Source organism: Myotis brandtii, unplaced genomic scaffold (genome assembly GCF_000412655.1).
Source record: "Myotis brandtii unplaced genomic scaffold, ASM41265v1 scaffold250, whole genome shotgun sequence".
NCBI classification, from domain to species: domain Eukaryota; kingdom Metazoa; phylum Chordata; class Mammalia; order Chiroptera; family Vespertilionidae; genus Myotis; species Myotis brandtii.
Genome location: NW_005359478.1, coordinates 3,610,706 through 3,630,732, shown reverse-complemented (window position 1 = coordinate 3,630,732; position 20,027 = coordinate 3,610,706). Strand labels below are relative to the sequence as shown.

The window sequence follows — 20,027 nt, the reverse complement described above, 5'->3', positions numbered from 1 at the left end:
GCCAGTTTGGTTCAGTGGATAGAGCGTCAGCCTGCGCCATGAAAGGTCCCGGGTTTGATTCTGGTCAAGGGCACATGCCCGGGTTGCAGGCTCGATCCCCAGTGGGGGGCATGCAGGAGGCAACCAATCAGTGATTCTCATCATTGATGTTTCTATCTCTCTCTCCCTCTCCCTTCTCCTCTGAAATCAATAAATATATTATTTTTAAAAAGATTAAGGGGGCTCAAATATATGGTGACAGAAGGAGATTTGACTTTGGTGGTAAACACACAATGCAACATACAGATGATGTATTATAGAACTGTATACTTGAAACCTATATAATTTTATTAACCAATGTCACCCTAGTCAATTTAATTAAAAAATAAAACAAATGATAATATATTAGATATAAACCCAAATATATCAGTTATTATATTGCATGTAAGTGGACTAAATATAATTTGGATGCCACTTTAAGAAAAAAAAATGGGTTACTATTTATATATCAACTAGTATAGTGCCTGGCATACAGCAAGTACTTAATTATTGTGAATTACCTTTCCAACTCAAATGTTTGTTAAATAAATTTAATGTTTATGTATATATTTCAATATATTTCATACTTATACATACATTTTTTTCTATTCATAAAGGTTTAGAGATGGTTTATAAGAATACATGAAATTAAATACTAAAAAAAGGATAAAATCGAGGCCATAGGAGAGCCAAAAAATCATATTGACCATAATAGCCTATATAATTCTGGCAGAAAGTGTTCAAGTCTTAACTCTGAAGCTTTCTGTCCAACAAGGCAAAATGTAAAACATTATCTGTTACATAATTCTCACTGTCAAAAGGGAACAATTATATGAGTTATGACAACCTAGTCACTTTTATAACAGATATTTAAAAGAAATTTTACTAGAACTAGTAGACAGTAACCTCAACTTTGCCTAGTATAACAATCATATTACTGAATTTCATACACATTATTTCCTGTAGTGACTGTCATAAAATCAGTTTGAAAATGAGCCGAAACCGGTTTGGCTCAGTGGATAGAGCGTCGGCCTGCGGACTGAAAGGTCCCAGGTTCGATTACGGTCAAGGGCATGTACCTGGGTTGCGGGCACATCCCCAGTGGGAGATGTGCAGGAGGCAGCTGATGTTTCTCTCTCATCAATGTTTCTAACTCTCTATCTCTCTCCCTTCCTCTCTGTAAAAAATCAATAAAATATATTTAAAAAAAAAAAAGAAAATGAAAAAGGTTTTAGAATCCTTAGATTCAGCTCAGTTGTACAATACATTTTGGATTATAGCTCTTTTTAACATAGCAGCCCCTAGTTGTTGAAGTTTTACCTTGTTTTCTATATGTAAAAAATTATTTTTCCCCACCTGCCTATTTTATTATTTGCTAACATATTTCTTTAATTTCCATTTGATTACCGTTAAGTGCTAAGCTCCAAGAGGGTATGAATCATTGTCTTATTATGGTTATTGTGTCCTTCATAGATCATAAGAATGTTATTTTATATATATGTTTTATTTTATATAACATAGCATTTAATAACAACAACAAATGTTTTCTAATGAATAAATTAATAACTAGTTAAAATTTTCAAAATAATATATTCTCTTCTAAGAACTATGTCTGTTACTTTAGTGAGTAGGAATGATTTATTAAATTACTGATTCAATATGCCAATCTCATCAATTTTACTTTTCTAGTTGCTCTTTATTTGCTTCTGAATCTTGCTGAGGATACACGCACAGAACTGAAGATGAGGAATAAGAACATAGTTCACATGCTGGTGAAGGCTCTTGATCGGGACAATTTTGAGCTGCTTATTCTGGTTGTGTCATTCTTGAAGAAACTCAGCATTTTTATGGAGAACAAAAATGATATGGTAACTTACATTGAAACAGTCCATATTTGCCATTTTCAAGTTAGAATATTTTGATAAAAAGTAAACACATTATCCCCCTATTGAGATAATGCTGAATGAAAATTTAATAATAGCAATAACTCCCTTAAATAGCTTTATTTGGAAATACATTTCAGATTACTTAATACTCCAGATAATTGAAGCTTATAGAAAAATATATATAAAAATCTTTTTCTAGTATTATATAGAATGAATGTTTTCATATTAAACAGTATATATAGAAAGTAATTTAAACTTAAGATTGTGCTTCAGAGTTATCTGCCCTTATATTATTTTCCCCTAAAGTATTTTTTTCTCCTGCATTTCAGATATTGTGTGTGGAATTTCAATTTAGCCCAAACTCTTCTGTCTCACTTACTATTCCAGTTGGTAGGCATAAGCTATTGATTCTGTTCCTTAATATCCCTTCTTTCTATTCCAAGTGCTATTGTACCAGTTCATGCCCTCTTTCTTTATACCCTCTTCACTTCTTGTTTGAATTATTGCAGTGGTCTTTGAGGCATACAAATTAATTGTATATTATTTCTCCTTCTGAAAATATGCATCGTACAGAAATATATAAAGATAGAATAAAAATTACCTGCCTTTGCTATGTTATTTAAAAGTCTTTGTTAGAACAATGTTACATTTAAAATAGATCAGACATTAACCTCACCTTGATTTCCAATATTTAAGTTTATAATTTTAGCTATTATAAATAACACTTTAGTGGACACATTTGTACATGTGTCTTTGTCCATATTTCTGATTATTTTCTTATGATATAGTCCTAAAAATGGAATTATTGGTTCATTGGTCTGAACTCTATTGAGAACCATTTTAGAACTATATGCTAATATAAGTCATTATGTTACTATGTATTATTGGTATAAATGAATTCTTCTTCAGATAGTCTAAATATACAATATTTCTTCCTACTCTTTTTTTCTTCTTTTAAAACAAATGAACTAGGAAGTAGCTTATGTTTATCAAATGACACACCTCTTTGAAAACCTGACTGATTTATCAAATTTAATAAGTGCCTTCAATTCTGATACTTGAAATATAAGAAATTTTATTTTACCCACAGATGTTTAGTATCTGTCATCCTTTATCAGTATTAATTATTGATGATCACTGTATGCCTGATATTGCTTTAAGACTGAATTTACTTAAGAGAAATTAATCAAAAACATTTTTAAACTTATTAACCTTATATTTAAGAAGAATATGATGACATGGTGATGTGTATACTCCTGAGGAATTTGAATGTGGTAAATAGTTGCTTTCCATTGCTCTAAATTGAAGTATAGTCTTCCATTTATGTATTTAGATTAAGTTCACAAAATTTAAATTGATTTGTCATCAGTGTGTATCTAGTTTTTGTTGATTAAATTAATATTTATATGTTTATTCAATCAAAAATTACCTCAAGAATATTATTAAAATTATTTTCTGGTAAGATCATAGATTCAGAATATAAATGGTCCCATCAAACCTCATTTTTTATTAAAGAGGAAAAACAAGGTTTAGGAAAGGTAATCCATGCATAAGAATGATTAGCCAGATTTTTGCTGTAGATGGTATGCATGTCATCTTTTATTGTGGAAGAAGTGCATTTTATTTAAGGGCATTGTAGAGCATCAGGATTTTTAGAGTTTGACCAGACCTTACCTCCATGTTTAGATTTAGTGAATTACCTCCTAATTTTGCAGATGAAGTAGTAGAGGATTGGAGAGGTTAAGTAATTTGCTCAAATATCTCCAGGTCATGTTTCCTACTCTTTCTCTCTGCTTTTAAGGCAAAAATTTTTTGTCTTTATTTTATGATGTTGTTTTCTTAAAAACTTTTTGGCAAGCTTAAGTATAAGCAATTTTTAAATAGCTGCCAGAAACACTAAAAAGAATTACTTAAAGGCTGAAAGAAATTTTCTGATTGTTGATAAGCTGACACTTTACATAGAACATTTAATAAAACAATTACCATACATTCCATTTTATAGATATATAATTAAGAGGGCATTTCATGTTGAGACAGTTACTAAATTTAGCTTTAGGGATTGAGCTTTTATAAGCCTGAAAGACATGATTAGAAGGCTGTGTCTAGTTTAACTATCTGGTTGGACTACCTGGCAATTTTACATTCCATTTTCTGCAATGGAAATACAAATTAACTTTTTTTAAAAACTCTCCAGGTTACATTATTATTAAGTTTTCTATAACACCAGTGTGTAGTGTTGCTTTTTCAAAAGAACAGTATTACTTAATATAATTAGTAACAGATGAAGCCTGTGGCAATTTTATTTAAAAGGGGTGGTGGGAGGGATGGCTGATCTATTTGTGAGGTTGTATTATTTATTTAAATAACGTATTTATTTTAGTGTTGATGTGAACTAATACTGACCTTGCTTTTTAGAGTTATATATTTTAAAGGAAATTTAGTTTACTTTAAAAATATTTTAATTGATAATTTAAATTGAGATTTTATATTTTAATACAGTATAACAGCCCTAGCCAGTTTGGCTCAGTGGATAGAGAGTCAGCCTGAGGACTGAAGGGTCCCGGGTTCGATTCCAGTCAAGGGCATGTACCTTGGTTACAGGCACATCCCTAGTGGAGGGTGTGCAGGAGGCAGCTGATCGATGTTTCTCTCTCATCGATGTTTCTCTCTCATCGATGTTTCTAACTCTCTATCCCTCTTCCTTCCTCTCTGTAAAAAATCAATAAAATATATATTTTAAAAAATACAGTATAACAAGAAGGTAATAAGTCATATTAGAATATGATTTTAAGAGTAACAACAGAGAGGATATATATTCCTTGGGTTGCTTTTTTTCTTATTAAATTTTGAGTTTTTTTGTCATATTTTGAATATGTCTTTTATCAATAGTTATGTTTTGCAGATATTTTCTCCTAGTTTCTGTGACTTGTTTTTTCATTCTTCAAAGAAGAGCAGAAGGTGGGTTTTGTTTTGTTTGTTTTTTTTTGTTTTTATTGATTTCAGAGAGGAAGGGGGAGGGAGAGAGAGATAAAAACATCAATAATGAGAGAGAATCATTGATCGGCTGCCTCCTGCATGCCCCGCACTGGGGATTGAGCCCGCAACCTAGGCATGTGCCCCACCTGGGAATTGAACCGTGACCTCCTGGTTCATAGGTCGACACTCAACCTTTTGAGCCACGCAGGCTAGGTGAGAGCAGAAGGTTTTAATTGTTATAAGGTCCAGTTTTTAAAGAATTTTGTAATGGTTGGTATTTTGGTGTTGTATTTAAGAAATCTTTGCCTAACTTAGGTCACAAAGATATCTTCCTACTTTCTCTTCAAGTAGGCTTTGTGTTGTTGCTCTTTTGTTTATTAGTCTGTGATCCATCCATCCTTAGTTAATTTTGTATATGGTTCAAGGTATGCATCAAGATTCATGTTTTGAAATGGATATCCAATTGTTCCAGTACCATTTGTTGAAAAGACTATTCTTTCTCCACTGAATTGCCTTTACACCATATTAAAATTGCCTTTGTACCTTTGTTGAAAATCAATCGGCTATATATGTGTGGTTCTATTTTTGAACTCTCTCTTTTCTATTCCATTTACCATGTGTCTGTGCTCTGACCAATACATCTTTGTCTCGATTATTGTAGCTTTATAGTAAGTTTTGAAATTAGGTGATACATGGCTTCAAATGTTGTTATTCTTTTTTTTAATTATTCTGGCTATTTCATATTCTTTACTTTTTTATGCCCATTTAGAATCATACCCAATCTATTTATTTAAAAAAAATCTTAGAATCTTGATTGGGATTGCATTGAATCTATTGTTAATAATAATATATATTCAATATATTAGCCACATTGGATTTTCCAATCTATGAACATGGTATAGCTCTCCATTTGTTTAGGTCTTTCTTGATTTCTTCCATTATTTCAGTTTTTAGCAAAAAAAAAAAAATGTAGTTTAAAAATTGTAGTTTTTATAAAAGAAATTAGTTTTCCATTGTTGATCTGTTATTGAAATATAATTAATATATCCTATTAGTTTCTTTGTACATCATAGAAATTTGATATTTATGTACGTTACAAAATGATCACTGCAGTAAGTCTAGTTACCATCTGTTGTGATTGATAATATATAGAAATATAGTTGATTTTTGTATATTTGAGCCCTGTGACCTTGCTAAATTCACTTTTTAGTTGTAGTTACTCTTTGTATGTTCTTGGGTTTTTCTAAGTAGAAAATTGTGTTATCTGTAAATAGAAAGTTTTTCTTGTTCCATTCTAATTTGCATGCCTTTTTGTTTTCCTATGCTACTAGAGAGGGGCTCTTTAATATGATGTTAAAACGGAATTCTGTGAATGGGCTTTCCTGCCCGGTTACTAATCTTAGGAGGAAAGCAATGTTTTTTACTATTAAGTATAATGTTATCTAGGTTTTTCATAGATACGCTATCAGTTTAAGTTCTGTTCTGTTCCTAGTTTATTGAGACTTAATTATGAATGAATGTTTGATTTTGTCAGATGCCTTTCCTGCATTGGTTGAAATGATAGTAGTTTTTCTTCTTGAGAATGTTGATACAGGGATTTGTATTGATTGACTTTCACATGTTGAGCTGGTCACATTCACGGGATAAACACCACTTGATCATGATATATTTTTTATACATTACTATATTTTGTTAGGTAATATATTGTGGAGGATTTTTGTATCTATGAGGGATTTCTAGTTTATGGTGTTGTGCTTAAGAAATCTTTGCCTAACTTAGGTCACAAAGATATCTTATGCCATGGGCTGGTTTTGCTATTATGATAAATGTGGCCTCATAGAATGAATTGGGAAGCATTTTCTCTCCAATTTTTCTGCAAGGGTTTTGTGTAGAGTTGGCATTATTTATACTTGAATGTTTAATAGACTTCACCAGTGAAAAAGTCATCTGGGCCTGGAGTTTTCTTTCTTTAAACTTCTTTAATATCTATAAGACTATTTACGTTATCTATTTCTTTTTGAGTGGTAATGTTGTAGTTTGTGTTTTTCAAGGAGTTTATGCATTTCATCTATGCTATCAAATGTATGAGTACAGAATTCTAGGTTGATATATACCTCAGATAATATCAGTTCGTCTTGAAGATTATTTTTCCTCTGAGAAGCCTTCTTTGACAACAACTCACACTGAGATGATCTCAGGTTCAATCTCACAGTACTCTTTTTTTTCTCGTATATAATAGTTATACAATTACAATTAAATAATTGTATAATTGTTGTTTTGGTTTTTTTGCTGTATTTCACACCCTCTGGTGTATAAAATCCATGAAGTAGGAAATGTTTCTTTCCTGTTCATATATATGCATACATATATATCCAGGGCTTATTTAAGAAATATTCGTTGAATGAATAAAGAAATAGCCCTAATCGGTTTGGCTCAGTGGATAGAGCGTCGGCCTGCGGACTGAAGGGTCCCAGGTTCGATTCCGGTCAAGGGCATGTACCTTGGTTGTGGGCACATCCCCAGTAGGGGGTGTGCAGGAGGCAGCTGATCGATGTTTCTCTCTCGTCGATGTTTCTAACTCTCTATCCCTCTCCCTTCCTCTCTGTAAAAAATCATTAAAATATATTATTTAAAAAAAAGAATAAAGAAATAAATCTGGAAAAGAATTTATTTACTGTAATCAATGAAGCTAGTGACAGAGCCACAGTTTCGTATAAATGTGACAAGTATTTGTCACTGGCCTCTGTGGAAATTGTTTTTGGCAGTTAACAAATGAATGATTGACCCACCCTTTTTAACAGACTAAACTAGGAAAAAGAGAGACCCTAATTAGTGAGTCTTTGGAGATGGATTTGTCCTTTGTAATGAAGAGCTCTCAGATATAACAGCAGTGAGACCATGGAGAGTAGATAGAGTTCTGAAGGTAAATTTAGTCAATTTAGCATTTTTAAAATTTTAGGTTACTCCCTGGGATGGAATGAAAGGGGAAAAGTATATCTAGGGCTCAGTTATTAATGTGGCATTTACAAGGTCAGTGAACAGTTGCAATAAAGATATGGAAAAGGTCGTATAAATAAATGCTTGCTTTATACCTCTACTAAAAGAAAAAGTGCAGCAAGATTTTTCATAAACATTTTGGTAATGATAAAAAATTATGTAGTTATATAGAATTGCTCTCATTTTTAGCCATTGCTTTGTAATAAAGGTATGAGATATTTTTATAACCAAATTTTTCTGATTGCTACCTTAAGAAAAGTGAATACAAGGCTTACATTACCAAATCAGGTCTGTCCTCTGTGATTTCACACTCTAAAACAAGCTCCCTTGATGCAATTTTATAATCTTCTAGGGTTGGGAGGTTAACAAACCTTTTCTGTAAATGACCAAGTAGTCAATATTTTAGGCTTGCAGTTCATACAGCCTCTGTCCATAACTACTCAGCCCTACTGGTGGAACATGATAGCAGTCATGCGTAGTCTATAAACAAACTAGAGACCCAGTGCACGAATTCGGGTCCCTCAGCCTGTCCTGCAGGATCGGGCTGAAACCAGCTCTCCGACATCCCTCAAGAGGTCCCGGATGGCGAGAGGGCGCAGGTCAGGCCAAGGGACCCCACCAGTGCACGATCAGGGCCTGGGAGGGACACGAGAGGTGGGCCAGCCGGGGAGGGACCGCGGGAGGGCTCCAGGGCGTGTCCGGCCCATCTCGCTCAGTCCCGATCAGCCGGACCAGCAGCAAGCTAACCTATCAGCCGGAGCGTCTGCCTCCGGGTGGTCAGTGCACATCATAGCGAGTGGTTGAGTGGCCTTGGCATCATTAGCATATTACACTTTGATTGGTTGAACAGACCAATAATAAAAGCATATTAGGCTTTTATTATATAGGATGACCATGGCTGTTTTCCCATAAAACTTTATTTATGGAAACTGTAATATTTGAATTTCAAATAATTTTTATGTGTCAAGAAATACCCTTAATTTTTTCAACCATTTAAAAAGGTAAAAGTCGAAAATTAGCTTTAGCTCTTGGGTTTTATTAAATGACCTGTCGGGCCAAATTAGACACACTAGCCATGGTTTTCTGACCCCTGTCCTAAGGTTTCAAATATTACTTGTAAACCAGGCTCTCTCCTGAATTTTACAAGATTTCCCAAGATCCACTGAATAGTCACCTAAAATTAAAGATGACAAAAATTAAAATAATTTTGCTCTTCTTGTCATACGCCTATTTTTCAACTTTTAAAGCTTAGTTAGTGGCACCTACATCCTCTTTATTGACCGTGTGGAAAAGGGGCCTGAGACTGCTCTTATATAGACCCTCTCACAAGGTTGGCCATCACTGGTGTCTAGGAACTTGGATTTATGGAGTGTTTTCACTGTTTCCTAACTCATAAGGCTGGTTTACTGTGCCTAAATTGTTTGCTCAAGCAACGTGGTTTATGCTGAACACCTGCTTTCCTTTTGGAAGTCTGGAATTTTAGTCTGAGCTAGATAGAAGGTACCTATGTGACTTGCCCCCAGTAAAAATCTTGGGCACCAAATGTCAATCTCACTGCAACACTGGAGCACATTCTTTATTCGTCTGTGGGGAGAGGATTCTAGGAAGCTTACACCTGATTTTCTCTGGACTTTGCCTCCATGGGCCTTTTTTCTTTTCTAATTTTACTTTGCATCCTTTCATTGTAATGAATCACAGTCATAATCACCGAACACATTGAACCAAGCCAGAAACCTGAAAGTCATCTTCAGCGCCTCTTCTTCATTGATCATTCATGTGATTTGACTATATCTCTTAAATACCTCTCAAATGAGTCTTTCCTCTTCAATCTTTATGTTCTTTCTTTGATTCAAACCCTAATCACAAGGCAATATATTCTTCAGCACTTACCTTCAATCTCTACCTATACAGTGTACCATAAGCATTTGTTTGTATCTTTGTGTGTGTGTGTTTTGTGTGTGTGTGTGTGTGTGTGTGTGTGTGTGTGTGTGTGTACTGATATGTTTGTTTGTATATTACTCAGTCTGACCATATCACCATCTGAACCAAAAACCATTCTGGGCACTTTACTGCCTATAGGACAATTTAAACCTCTTAATGGAGCATTAAAAGCTTTTTGTGATCTGTCCAGTGTCTGTCCTGGGCACCTGCCACTCTCCAGCATATACTTTGTATTGTAGTCATCCAAAGCACAGCCATCCCTCAACAAGCTTTTATGCCCTAGTGCCTGACCACTGGCTTTCTCTTCTCTTAACCAGAGAGTAAATTATTACACATTTTAAAGAACTTTGTTTCTAATTTGAAGTCTTTTCTTCTAGGTAGCTTAGTGCTTCCTTCCATGTTACTTCCAGAGCACTTTATGCATTCCATTTCATCACATTGTATTTAATTATTTGTTCCATTTCTCTGTTCTCTTTCTAGACTGCAATCCTTGAAGGCCAGGACTAGATCTTGTTTGCTCTAGCACAGGGCTGGCACTTAGTAGGTGGCGACCCATGTATTTTCAAGAAACTGGTGTAACTTGTCCTCTAGTTGATGCTATTATGTAAAGGAAGGAAGGGATGATGTGGCAATGTGTATTTTCGCCTCAAAAGTTTGCTTTCATGCCAATCAGAAATAATATATGCACCTCTATGTTCACACAGTGCAATTTGCAATAGCTAAGATCTGGAAATAGCCCAAGTGCCCATCAGTAGATGAGAGGATGAAAAAAGCTTGAGTACATTTACACCATGGGATACTATGCAGCAGTAAAAAGAAGGATCTCACTCTTTGAGACAGCATGGAGGGACCTGGAGAGTATTATGCAAAGTGAAATAAGCCAATTAGAGAAAGACAAGTATCACATGATCTCACTCATGTGGAATCTAAAGAACAAAATAAACTGATGAACATATTAGATCCAGAGACATAGAAGCATGGAACAGAGGAAAGGCGGTGGTGGATGGGTGGGAAGAGATTAACCAAATAACGTGTATGCTGATACGCATAACCCACGGGCACAAGCAATAGTGTGGTGAAGGCCTGGGGTGGGGGGAAGGTAGGGGCCAGAAAGGGTCAATGGGGAATAAAAGAGGACATCTGTAATACTTTCAACAATAAAGAAAAATAAATAAATTTTTTTAAAGTGTGCTTTTAGAGAAGTTTGTGGATTAAAATGCGTATATAGCTTAACATAACTAGGATACAATGAAAAAATTATAATCTTTTTTGTCTTATTGTGCAACAGAACCTCACTGCATTTGTATTATTATTTTACATAGGTGGAAATGGATATTGTTGAAAAACTGGTAAAAATGGTACCTTGTGAGCATGAAGACCTGCTGAATATCACCCTCCGACTTTTATTAAACCTGTCCTTTGACACAGGACTGAGGAATAAGATGGTACAAGTTGGACTGCTTCCCAAACTCACTGCACTCCTAGGTATGCTTTTTAAAAATTCATGATAATGTTGCTTGGAATTTCCAACATCATTAGAAAATTGAGCAGTGTGTTGAAAAGTCAGCTGAATATATAATCTTTGATTGGGAACTTAAAAATGAACAATGAATGAATAATGACATAAGCCAGGATTCCTCTGGTGCTATAGAATGCACTGGAATGTTAACTCTGACTTCATTTACCCATGTGAAAGTGAAATCAATGTGCAACTACACAGGGAAGCAAGAGGGAAAATTATTTTCTCTTCATTTTTTTTAAAAGCAGGTATCATTTAAGTTCTTGTATGCTGCCATACTTTTAAAATACTCCTGACAACTACACAAATTTGGTGAGCCTTTTTGTCATTAAGTAAAAAAAGAGCATTTTTATATAGTGTGAGTTAGAAAATATTGTATGGGAGGATTCAGTTGATGATACATTTTTCCTTTTAGCTGTTAGAAAGAGATCTACATAGCAAGGATGGATTCAAGTGCTAACGCTTCTGTGTTTTTACATAATGCTTCTTAGCAGAGTATTATTCACCCTTGATCTTGGTCTGTTCAGTGTCTGTCTTTACAGGCAACTACTACTTCCCAGCACATGCTGTATACTGTGTCCTTGCTGAGCCCTCAGAGTTCCCTAAACAAGCTCTTTTTATGCCTATGTGCCTGTTCATCTGCTTTTTCCTTCTACCAGGGATGCCACTGCCTTTACTAACCAGAAAGCTAATTCTCACTTGTCTTTTAAGACTGTTCCTTTGTTTCAGTACTGAAGTTTCATTCTTGTTTTGTAGTGTTCTCCATAGAGTCAAATATTTTGTAACTGTTTCCAATAGTAGTGGGATAGTAGTGGAATGATTTAAAAAATATGTTTATTCTTTGCTATCTAATATCTCTTAATGCAATCTCTTGTTGACATCATCATTTTCTTTGTAATACTATTATTAACATTTATTGAACATTTATTGTGCCAGTCATTTAGCTCTGTGCTTTAATTACATTATCTCATGGAATCCATGTCTGAGATCTACTCAGGATTACATAGCTGATAAAAAGCAGAGCTCAAATTCCAACTCAGGGCTACCTGCTGCCAAAGTTGGCTTTATTAACTACTATTGTAAACTACTATGTATAGTGATATTAAGTGGGCTATGATTAAATAGACTATGCAGAGCTATAATTTAAAAATTTAGTTCTTTAAGTCTGCTTTTAAAAATAAAAGTTGTTTTGGGGTTGTTGGTTTTTGTTTTGGTTTTTTTATAATCCTCACCTGAGGAGTGAGAATATATTTTCCATTGATTCTTCAGAGTAGAAGGGAGATGTAAGAGGAGAGAGAAAGAGAGAGAGACACACACATTGAATGGTTGCCTCCAACACGCACCTTGACCAGGCCCAGGGATTGCACCTTTAATCCAGGTACATACCTTTGACTGGGAATCAAACCTGAGACCTTCCAGTGTACACGCCGATTCTCTAACCACTGAACATACCAGCCAGGGCTTAAAAATAAGTTTTAACTTATTTCTTGCTCTTTTCTCAGAATAGGAAACTTTTAATCTATTAGTCAATCCAAAAATGTTTGGTTAATTGGTAAATCCACAAATATTGCACAGGACTTTTATTACACATTTTAGAAGAAATTATGTTGAGGAGTACTTTCAAGATTTGCTTTTGGGGAACCAATACAAACATTAGTGAAAAAACAGGAAAACTTTAAAAGTAAAATTGTGTGGCTCAGTGGTTGAGCATTGGCCCATGAACCAGGAGGTCACAATTCAATTCCCGGTCAGGGTACAACCCAGGTTGAGGGTTCGATCCCCAGAAGGGGGCATACAGGAGGCGGCCAATCAATGATTCTCTCTCATCATTGATGTTTCTCTCTCTCTCCCTTCCTCTCTTAAATCAATAAAAAATATATATTTTTGAAGTAAAATTGATGGGTTTTGCATTTAATGATGTGACCCTCCATATATCATAATCTAGCAGAATTATATATCAAATGTTAGGTCAGATTCTCAGTGTATGAAGATGAATAAATTATAGTCCTTATCCTGAAAGAATTCATAATCTCTTTGGTTTGTTCAATATTCAGTCACCTACCTTTATGGAACACAATTTTAAAGAAATTTTTGGGAAATTACAGAATACTCATTTCATATCTTATTAACAAGTATCCCTCTATTTTATTTCTCACAAATCAGTGAATTTAACTTAAGCAGTTTCTTTTTTTTCAAATATTCATATATCTTTTGCTTAATAACTTTCTTTTTTTATTAAATGTATTGAGATGACATTGGTCAAAATGAACATGTAGGTTTCAGGTGTGGGTTTCTGTGGTACAAAATCTATATATTGCACCATGTGCCCACCACCCAAAGTCAACTCTTCTCCTGTCACTTAATAACTTTCTTTAGTTCTTCCTTTTCATTCCACTTACAAGCCATGGAAGCAATAGTAGTCATTCATAAGCAGAGAGAGTATCTACTGATCTTCCAGGGTCAAGGAAAGGGAGAAAATGACCATATTGAACAAAAAATCAATACACACTAGAGAAGGAATAGTGCCTTCAACATCTGTGAAGTGCTTCAAAATGTCTACAAGTTTACATCTATTACTTAGTTCTTTTAATTTAATTATTTTAATGGCACTGTTATTTTCTACTCTTTTTTCTTTAAATTATGGGTTTTAATAAGCTTCTGTAAGATATTTATAAGGTGAGCCTATAAAAAAAATGTTCCAAATTCCAAGTAACTGATTCAATATGAACTTTTGGAACATAAAACCATGTTGTAAACTTTATTTTATCATGTCCCCAAGATGGCCCCTTTTATCCATCACTTCCTAGGAAAAATCTATCTAATAAATATATCAGGAGGACAAGGCTATGATTATTAATAAACAACCCTCAGATCTTAGTAGCTTAAAAAACAACAGTTTATTTCTTGCTCATATTGCATGGATGAGTGGAAAGTGCTGGTCCATGTTAGCATCAGTCAAGGACACAGACTGGTAGAACAAGAAAATGGAGAACTGCAAACTTCTCTTAAAGGCTTCCACTTGGAGTGATAAATATTTTTATTTACATTTCTATTGATGAAATTAAGTCACGTGGCCATGCTGTACTTTAAGGGGCTGGATAAGTGCTTGCAAGGATTAGAACTGGAACATTGGTAACAAGCAGCCTAATGATCGTAAAAGGTGTGGTTTTTTTTAATTTTTGGAATTTTAGCTGGGTTTCCAGGATTAATTAGAATCTCTTAAAAAATACACTGTGAGACATTTTAGCAAATACTGCCGTATGTACTATAACTAGCAACTGTAGGTAACACAGCATACTAATTAAAAGCTAGAATTATGAAGCCAGACTATATGACTTTGAATATTGTTGTTATCACTTACTTGCTATGTGATATTTTGCAAATTACTTAACCCATATGTTAGTTTTCTCATCTCCAGTATATAGATAATAATTGTACATATTAATAGGGAAAGGTTAATGAGATAATGCAGTAAATGTTAGGGAATTATACATATGTTAAATTACTATAAAAATACGCAGAATACAAATAATAGCTAGAAATGGGTCTTTTTTAAAGTTTTCCAGGCTTATACGATTTTATATGCAGGTCTTTTCAAATTGATTACATCCTTCTTTTGTTAAATATATTCTGAAATTTTCCTTAATGACATGAACATAATTTAAATTTTTATTGAGAAGAGTATAGTATACTAGTTAAAACTATAGGCTTTGGAGCCAGAGGGCCTGGGTTCAAGTGCTCTGTATTAGCTGTTGCTTTTGTTATCATTGATTCAGGTTTGCAATTCTGGAGATAATTTATTATACAAGGCTACAGATGTTACTGTGCTCAAGTATTTCCCCTTGTTGAATGGCCCCTGAATGCCATGTATTTTAATTTTTATATGCAGTTTTCCTGTTTCCCCTCTTGTCCTTGGCTGTCACTTCTCATTTCTTCTGCACTAGCAGCAATTTCATAGCAGCAATTTTCCTCTCCTCTAAAAATATAGTTCTAATCTCCTGTGGTCTTGGAAACCAACAGCTGAACTTATTTGAAGTGTATACTTTGTTAAAAATGAATTCCAAATGAATGCCCAAAGGGTTCTCTTCCTAATAATGTTCTCTTCCTAGTGATGTTTATTGCATGGACTTTGCAACATTTCTTTTGACTGTGAAGAAACCCATTTTGCTTGATTGTGCTCTCTGCTATGTTCAAAGAAATATTATTCAGTGTATAAATGATTTTCTGATAAGTAATTATTAGGATGGTCATTTTTACATTTGTCAATGTAAATGTTACTTGTGTGGAAAATTAAATCATTAACTCCTAACACAATAAACTAAGCCTCTCAATTGAGTAATGATCTGTTTAATATATCTAATCTTTTACCATTACGATTATATAGATGATGTAGTCAGGAAGCATTATAGAGAACAGATTTTAAAGGAATAGGAAATAATTCATCTAGAGCAGAGACTTTCAAACATCTTTTACCCCAGTCTATAGTAAGATACATTTTACATTACACCTGAATACTCACACGTGTATGTGATGTGATGTGTATATGTATGTGCATATATCCATATGTGTATATTAATATACATATTTTAATTATCTATATTATATATTTTAATTATCTATATTATATATTTAGTTTAACAGTGTAATTTTTAAGTGTTCACAAAGACATATTTACCATTTCTATGTGTAATGCTCTATATTTTCTATTTTTTAATTCTACTTATGACTTACTCATTGACTTTATGTTCTCTGATTGATTTTTATGTTCAGTTGAAAAACATTGAACGAAGGGAGTGATTAGACTTCTTTCCCTTTAAATCTTCAGAACTATCACTGTCTCTGCTGGACTTTTAATGTGTTGATCAGTTGATAATCTAAATTGTTCCAGGTTATTCTTTGACAAATACTTGGAGTTATTACATGGGAATGAAATTTTTTTTGCAGTGGAAAAAATCTTCTGTAAATCAAATAGTTAAAGAATTCGGGCTGCATTTTCTTCACTGTAGTCATGGAGAAGGAATTAAAGAGCAGGCAGTAGAATATGAGTGGCCATTTATTTCATTAGAAATAAATGCATTGTTTAACATATGTTCATGTTGACAGGTGACTGAATTAAAGAATTACCCATTTTATATATAGAAATTACTTATTTTTTTAAAAGATGCAAAAAATGCAAAAGCACTGTTGTAGGGCTATATATGTGGTAGAACTTGTCACAAGTGACTTTTAAGGGATGCTGTTTCAACTGGAAATGCTATCAGATTTTAAGTAGGTTTTTTAGTATTATTTGGGGACCCCATAACTGAAAAATCTTTTTATACTTAATAATAGATTACTTTAACTAGAGTACAATGAATCATGAATCTTTCAGGTTCCAATAAAGCTGTGCTGTGTGAACATTTAATCTCCTTCTCTTGTATCCTGAAACATTTAACTAGTACATTGCGACCCCTGCTGTTGTGAGAATTGCTGAATAACTGAAAAATATATATATGTAATGGAGGAAGGTTTTGAGATCTGAATAATTATTACAGGCAAAGGAGAATTTGTTATGGCTTAGCTCTTTTGCCGTGTGAGGCTCTGAGTGAACAGTAATTCAATATTGCCAAAATTTATTTTAATATTATTTTATCATATAAAGCATTTCATTTAAGAATTTTTATTCCTTTGACATCAGGGACACAAAGAGAAATAAGAAATTTTAGAAATTATTATGTAAATTTTTCTTTCTCAGACTTAATCTTGAAATTGGTTGATTTGAAGAGTTTTTATCTTTTCTGAGACATAGAGAATGGTATTCTCTCTTGAAATGTTTCAAAAATTACATTTGAATTTATAGAAAACCTTTATTGAAATATTCCTTTGTTTTTCTTTTCTTAAATACCACCAAAATTACTCATTTCTTATTTTATTTTTTGATAAGTTATTCATAAGGATCCTAAAGTTATCTCTGCCTAGTTCAGTTACAAATCTTTTCGGTTCTTTTCATAGTTACTTATACCTAATAACTTTATGATTTCATTTGGAACACCTATCGTAGCCAGTGGTTTATGTCATAGCAAATGTAATTATATGCAAATTGAATTGGACCTAGAAACCTTGGCTTTAACTTATCCAATTGATAGACAGTTTGTTCAGGTTTTTATGATATTGAATTAACTTTTTTAAAGTGCTTAAAGACTTTTTTGGCTCATCTAAGAATCAGATCATTTAAAAATACATTTTCTTGTCATAAGTCCTAAAGCCATTTGACCTTGATGTATCTCAGGAGTGCTTCCTTATGTCAGAGTATTCTGGGTTGGGAGATGGCAAGGAAATTCCTTGTCACACTGTATTCTTCAGTTCCCTGGAGAATGCACTGATAGTGTTTCAAAAGCAGCTTGAAAACTAAATCTTTTTAGCTTTTTGTCTGATGCACTAGGCAAATAATGTTTTTGCAACTCTCAGTTGCTTTAGCTGGATATTTCTTAAGCTGAGTATTGTTTGATGTGCTTGGAAATGATTAGCATAGAAGCAAGCATAAATAAACGTACAGTAGAAATGTGTTCTTCGCAACAATCTCTTTCATCATGACATTGGTTCATGCATAAAGTGTAAATATCACACAATAGAGACAGTGTATTACAGAGTGTATATTTAATTTTATTTTAAAACTACCAGATTTCACTGGTGAACTCTTTTAGACAATTTTGAGTTTGTTTACATTTTTTTCTTTGTGAATGATAATTGTTTTTTAAAATGAGTAATGTTTCGAGTTTTCATGCCAGCTTTTCAATTTTTAACTTGATTTCAAAGAGATTTAAAAGTTATAAAATATACATGTTTCATCAGACATATGTGAATTTTATCATTTGTTAAACTAAAAATGGAATAGGCACAGCCAACCTCATGTTTAGGAGATTAGATAGCTGCCTGCAAATTACAGGCAGTGACCACTTTCCACAATTTTGCTGCTGTTTTCTAAGTCTCCCCTGTTTATGAAGAGATAGTAGGAATTCAGTGGTTAGCACATCCGTTTTCAAACTTTTGGTCTCAGGATGCCCGTTCACACTCTTAAAAATTATTGAGGATCCCCCAAGAGCTTTTAATTATGAGGAGTTATATCTATGAATATTTATGGTCTTCAAAATTAAAACTGATAAAAATTAATATTTATTCATTTAAAAATAACCTGCTACAAGTGGACATAAATATTTTTATGAAAAGTAATTTTTTTTCTAAAAAGAAAGTGAGGCTTAATAGACAACAGCTGGCTTGAATATCTTCTTAGCAATCTGTTGTGATATCATATATCATTATGTCATGTGTAGCATGTCATGTAGCCTCTTATTTTAAAAAAAAGAGAGTTTTAAAAAGGAAAATAATATATTAGTGTTGTGTTAAAATGGTGTGACTTTGTGGATCTCCTTCAGGAGTCCTCAGAGCACACTTTGAATTAGAGCGTTCCTTTAAAGCTTTTAATTCCTATTAAATGAAAACACTCCTGGTAATAATAATTCACAAGGAGTCTTAAATTAGCTTCTTAAATGCAGCTAGAAGACATATTTGGTTTTGCCAAACTATATTTTCTTAATCTTCTTTTTGGATTTCTAGGCATGACCCAAGTACTCCCATTACCCTAGGATAACCCTTATTTTCTCTTAATTCTAGACATTTAGTTACATTCCTTACCTTGCTCTTTGGACATCTGCATATTCAGCAACTCACATCTTAGAGTCATTTTTTTTTTTTTGGTGCTTTTTGAAGGGGTTGGGGAGTGCATGACATGGTGTAGGATTGTGAAGATGGAAGACCCTGAGCTCAGAGGGATGGCTGCATACAATAAATTCTGGATAATTAACAATACTAGACTTTTAATGCTGCCCAACAGTCATATTACATTTTCTTTGTCTGGTCATTTCCCCACTCTTTTACATGAGAATTTCATTTCTCTACTTTCTCCTCACAAATCCAACCTCATCCTCATCCTTGTTCTCAGTTCATTACCTTTTTTTGCTTCCTATTTCACTGAGAGGGTAGATGCAGTCAGAAGAGTGCGTCCATGAGTTTCTGCTGCCAAACTGTATCTGTCTATACTTTGCTTCCACCCCATTCGCTCTCACCTACTCCAGTTCCTTTCTCCAGAAATTCCACTCTTCTCGTTTCATTAATTTTTCCCCACTCTAGTAGATCATTCCCATTCACATACAAATATGCTGTTCTCTATCTTAATAAAAATTCCTCTTGACTCTCACTGTACTCTTTTACCTTCCAGCTATCATCACATTTCCTTTCTTTCCGTCATTGCAAGGTGCCTCAAAAGAGTTGTCTTCATTTCCTGTCTCCATTTCTCTTTTTACATACATTTATATCCTTTTCTGTTTGCTGTCTGCTCTCCTCTTCCTCTCTCCCTGTCTCCTGTTCCCTTTCTCTCTCAGTTCCCTCCCTCAGTGTTCTATACTCTTTTTAATCTTTTTTAAAAGTCCTTTTTTTAAAAAAAAATTATCTATGGATTTTAGAGAGACAGAAATATCGATTTGTTGTTCCATTTATTCATGCACTCATTGGTTGCTTCTTTGTATGTGCCCTGACCAGGGATCAAACCTGCAACCTTGGCATATCGGGACCATGCTCTAACAAACCAACTGAGCTTCCTAGCTAGTGCTCTTTTTAATCTTTTGCAATCAGGCTTTATACCATTTCCCCTATCC

The 20,027-nt window shown here is 33.7% G+C and overlaps 1 protein-coding gene across 1 annotated transcript in view; it reads left to right on the top strand.

The window, feature by feature from the left end:
• KIFAP3 (kinesin-associated protein 3) overlaps nt 1–20,027 on the top strand; it is a 112,748-nt gene that overhangs the window by 21,573 nt on the left and 71,148 nt on the right. The window contains exons 9-10 of the mRNA XM_005867725.2: nt 1,708–1,886; nt 11,141–11,303. Coding sequence (XP_005867787.1) covers nt 1,708–1,886; nt 11,141–11,303 — 342 coding nt within the window. The remainder of the gene's footprint in view (nt 1–1,707; nt 1,887–11,140; nt 11,304–20,027) is intronic.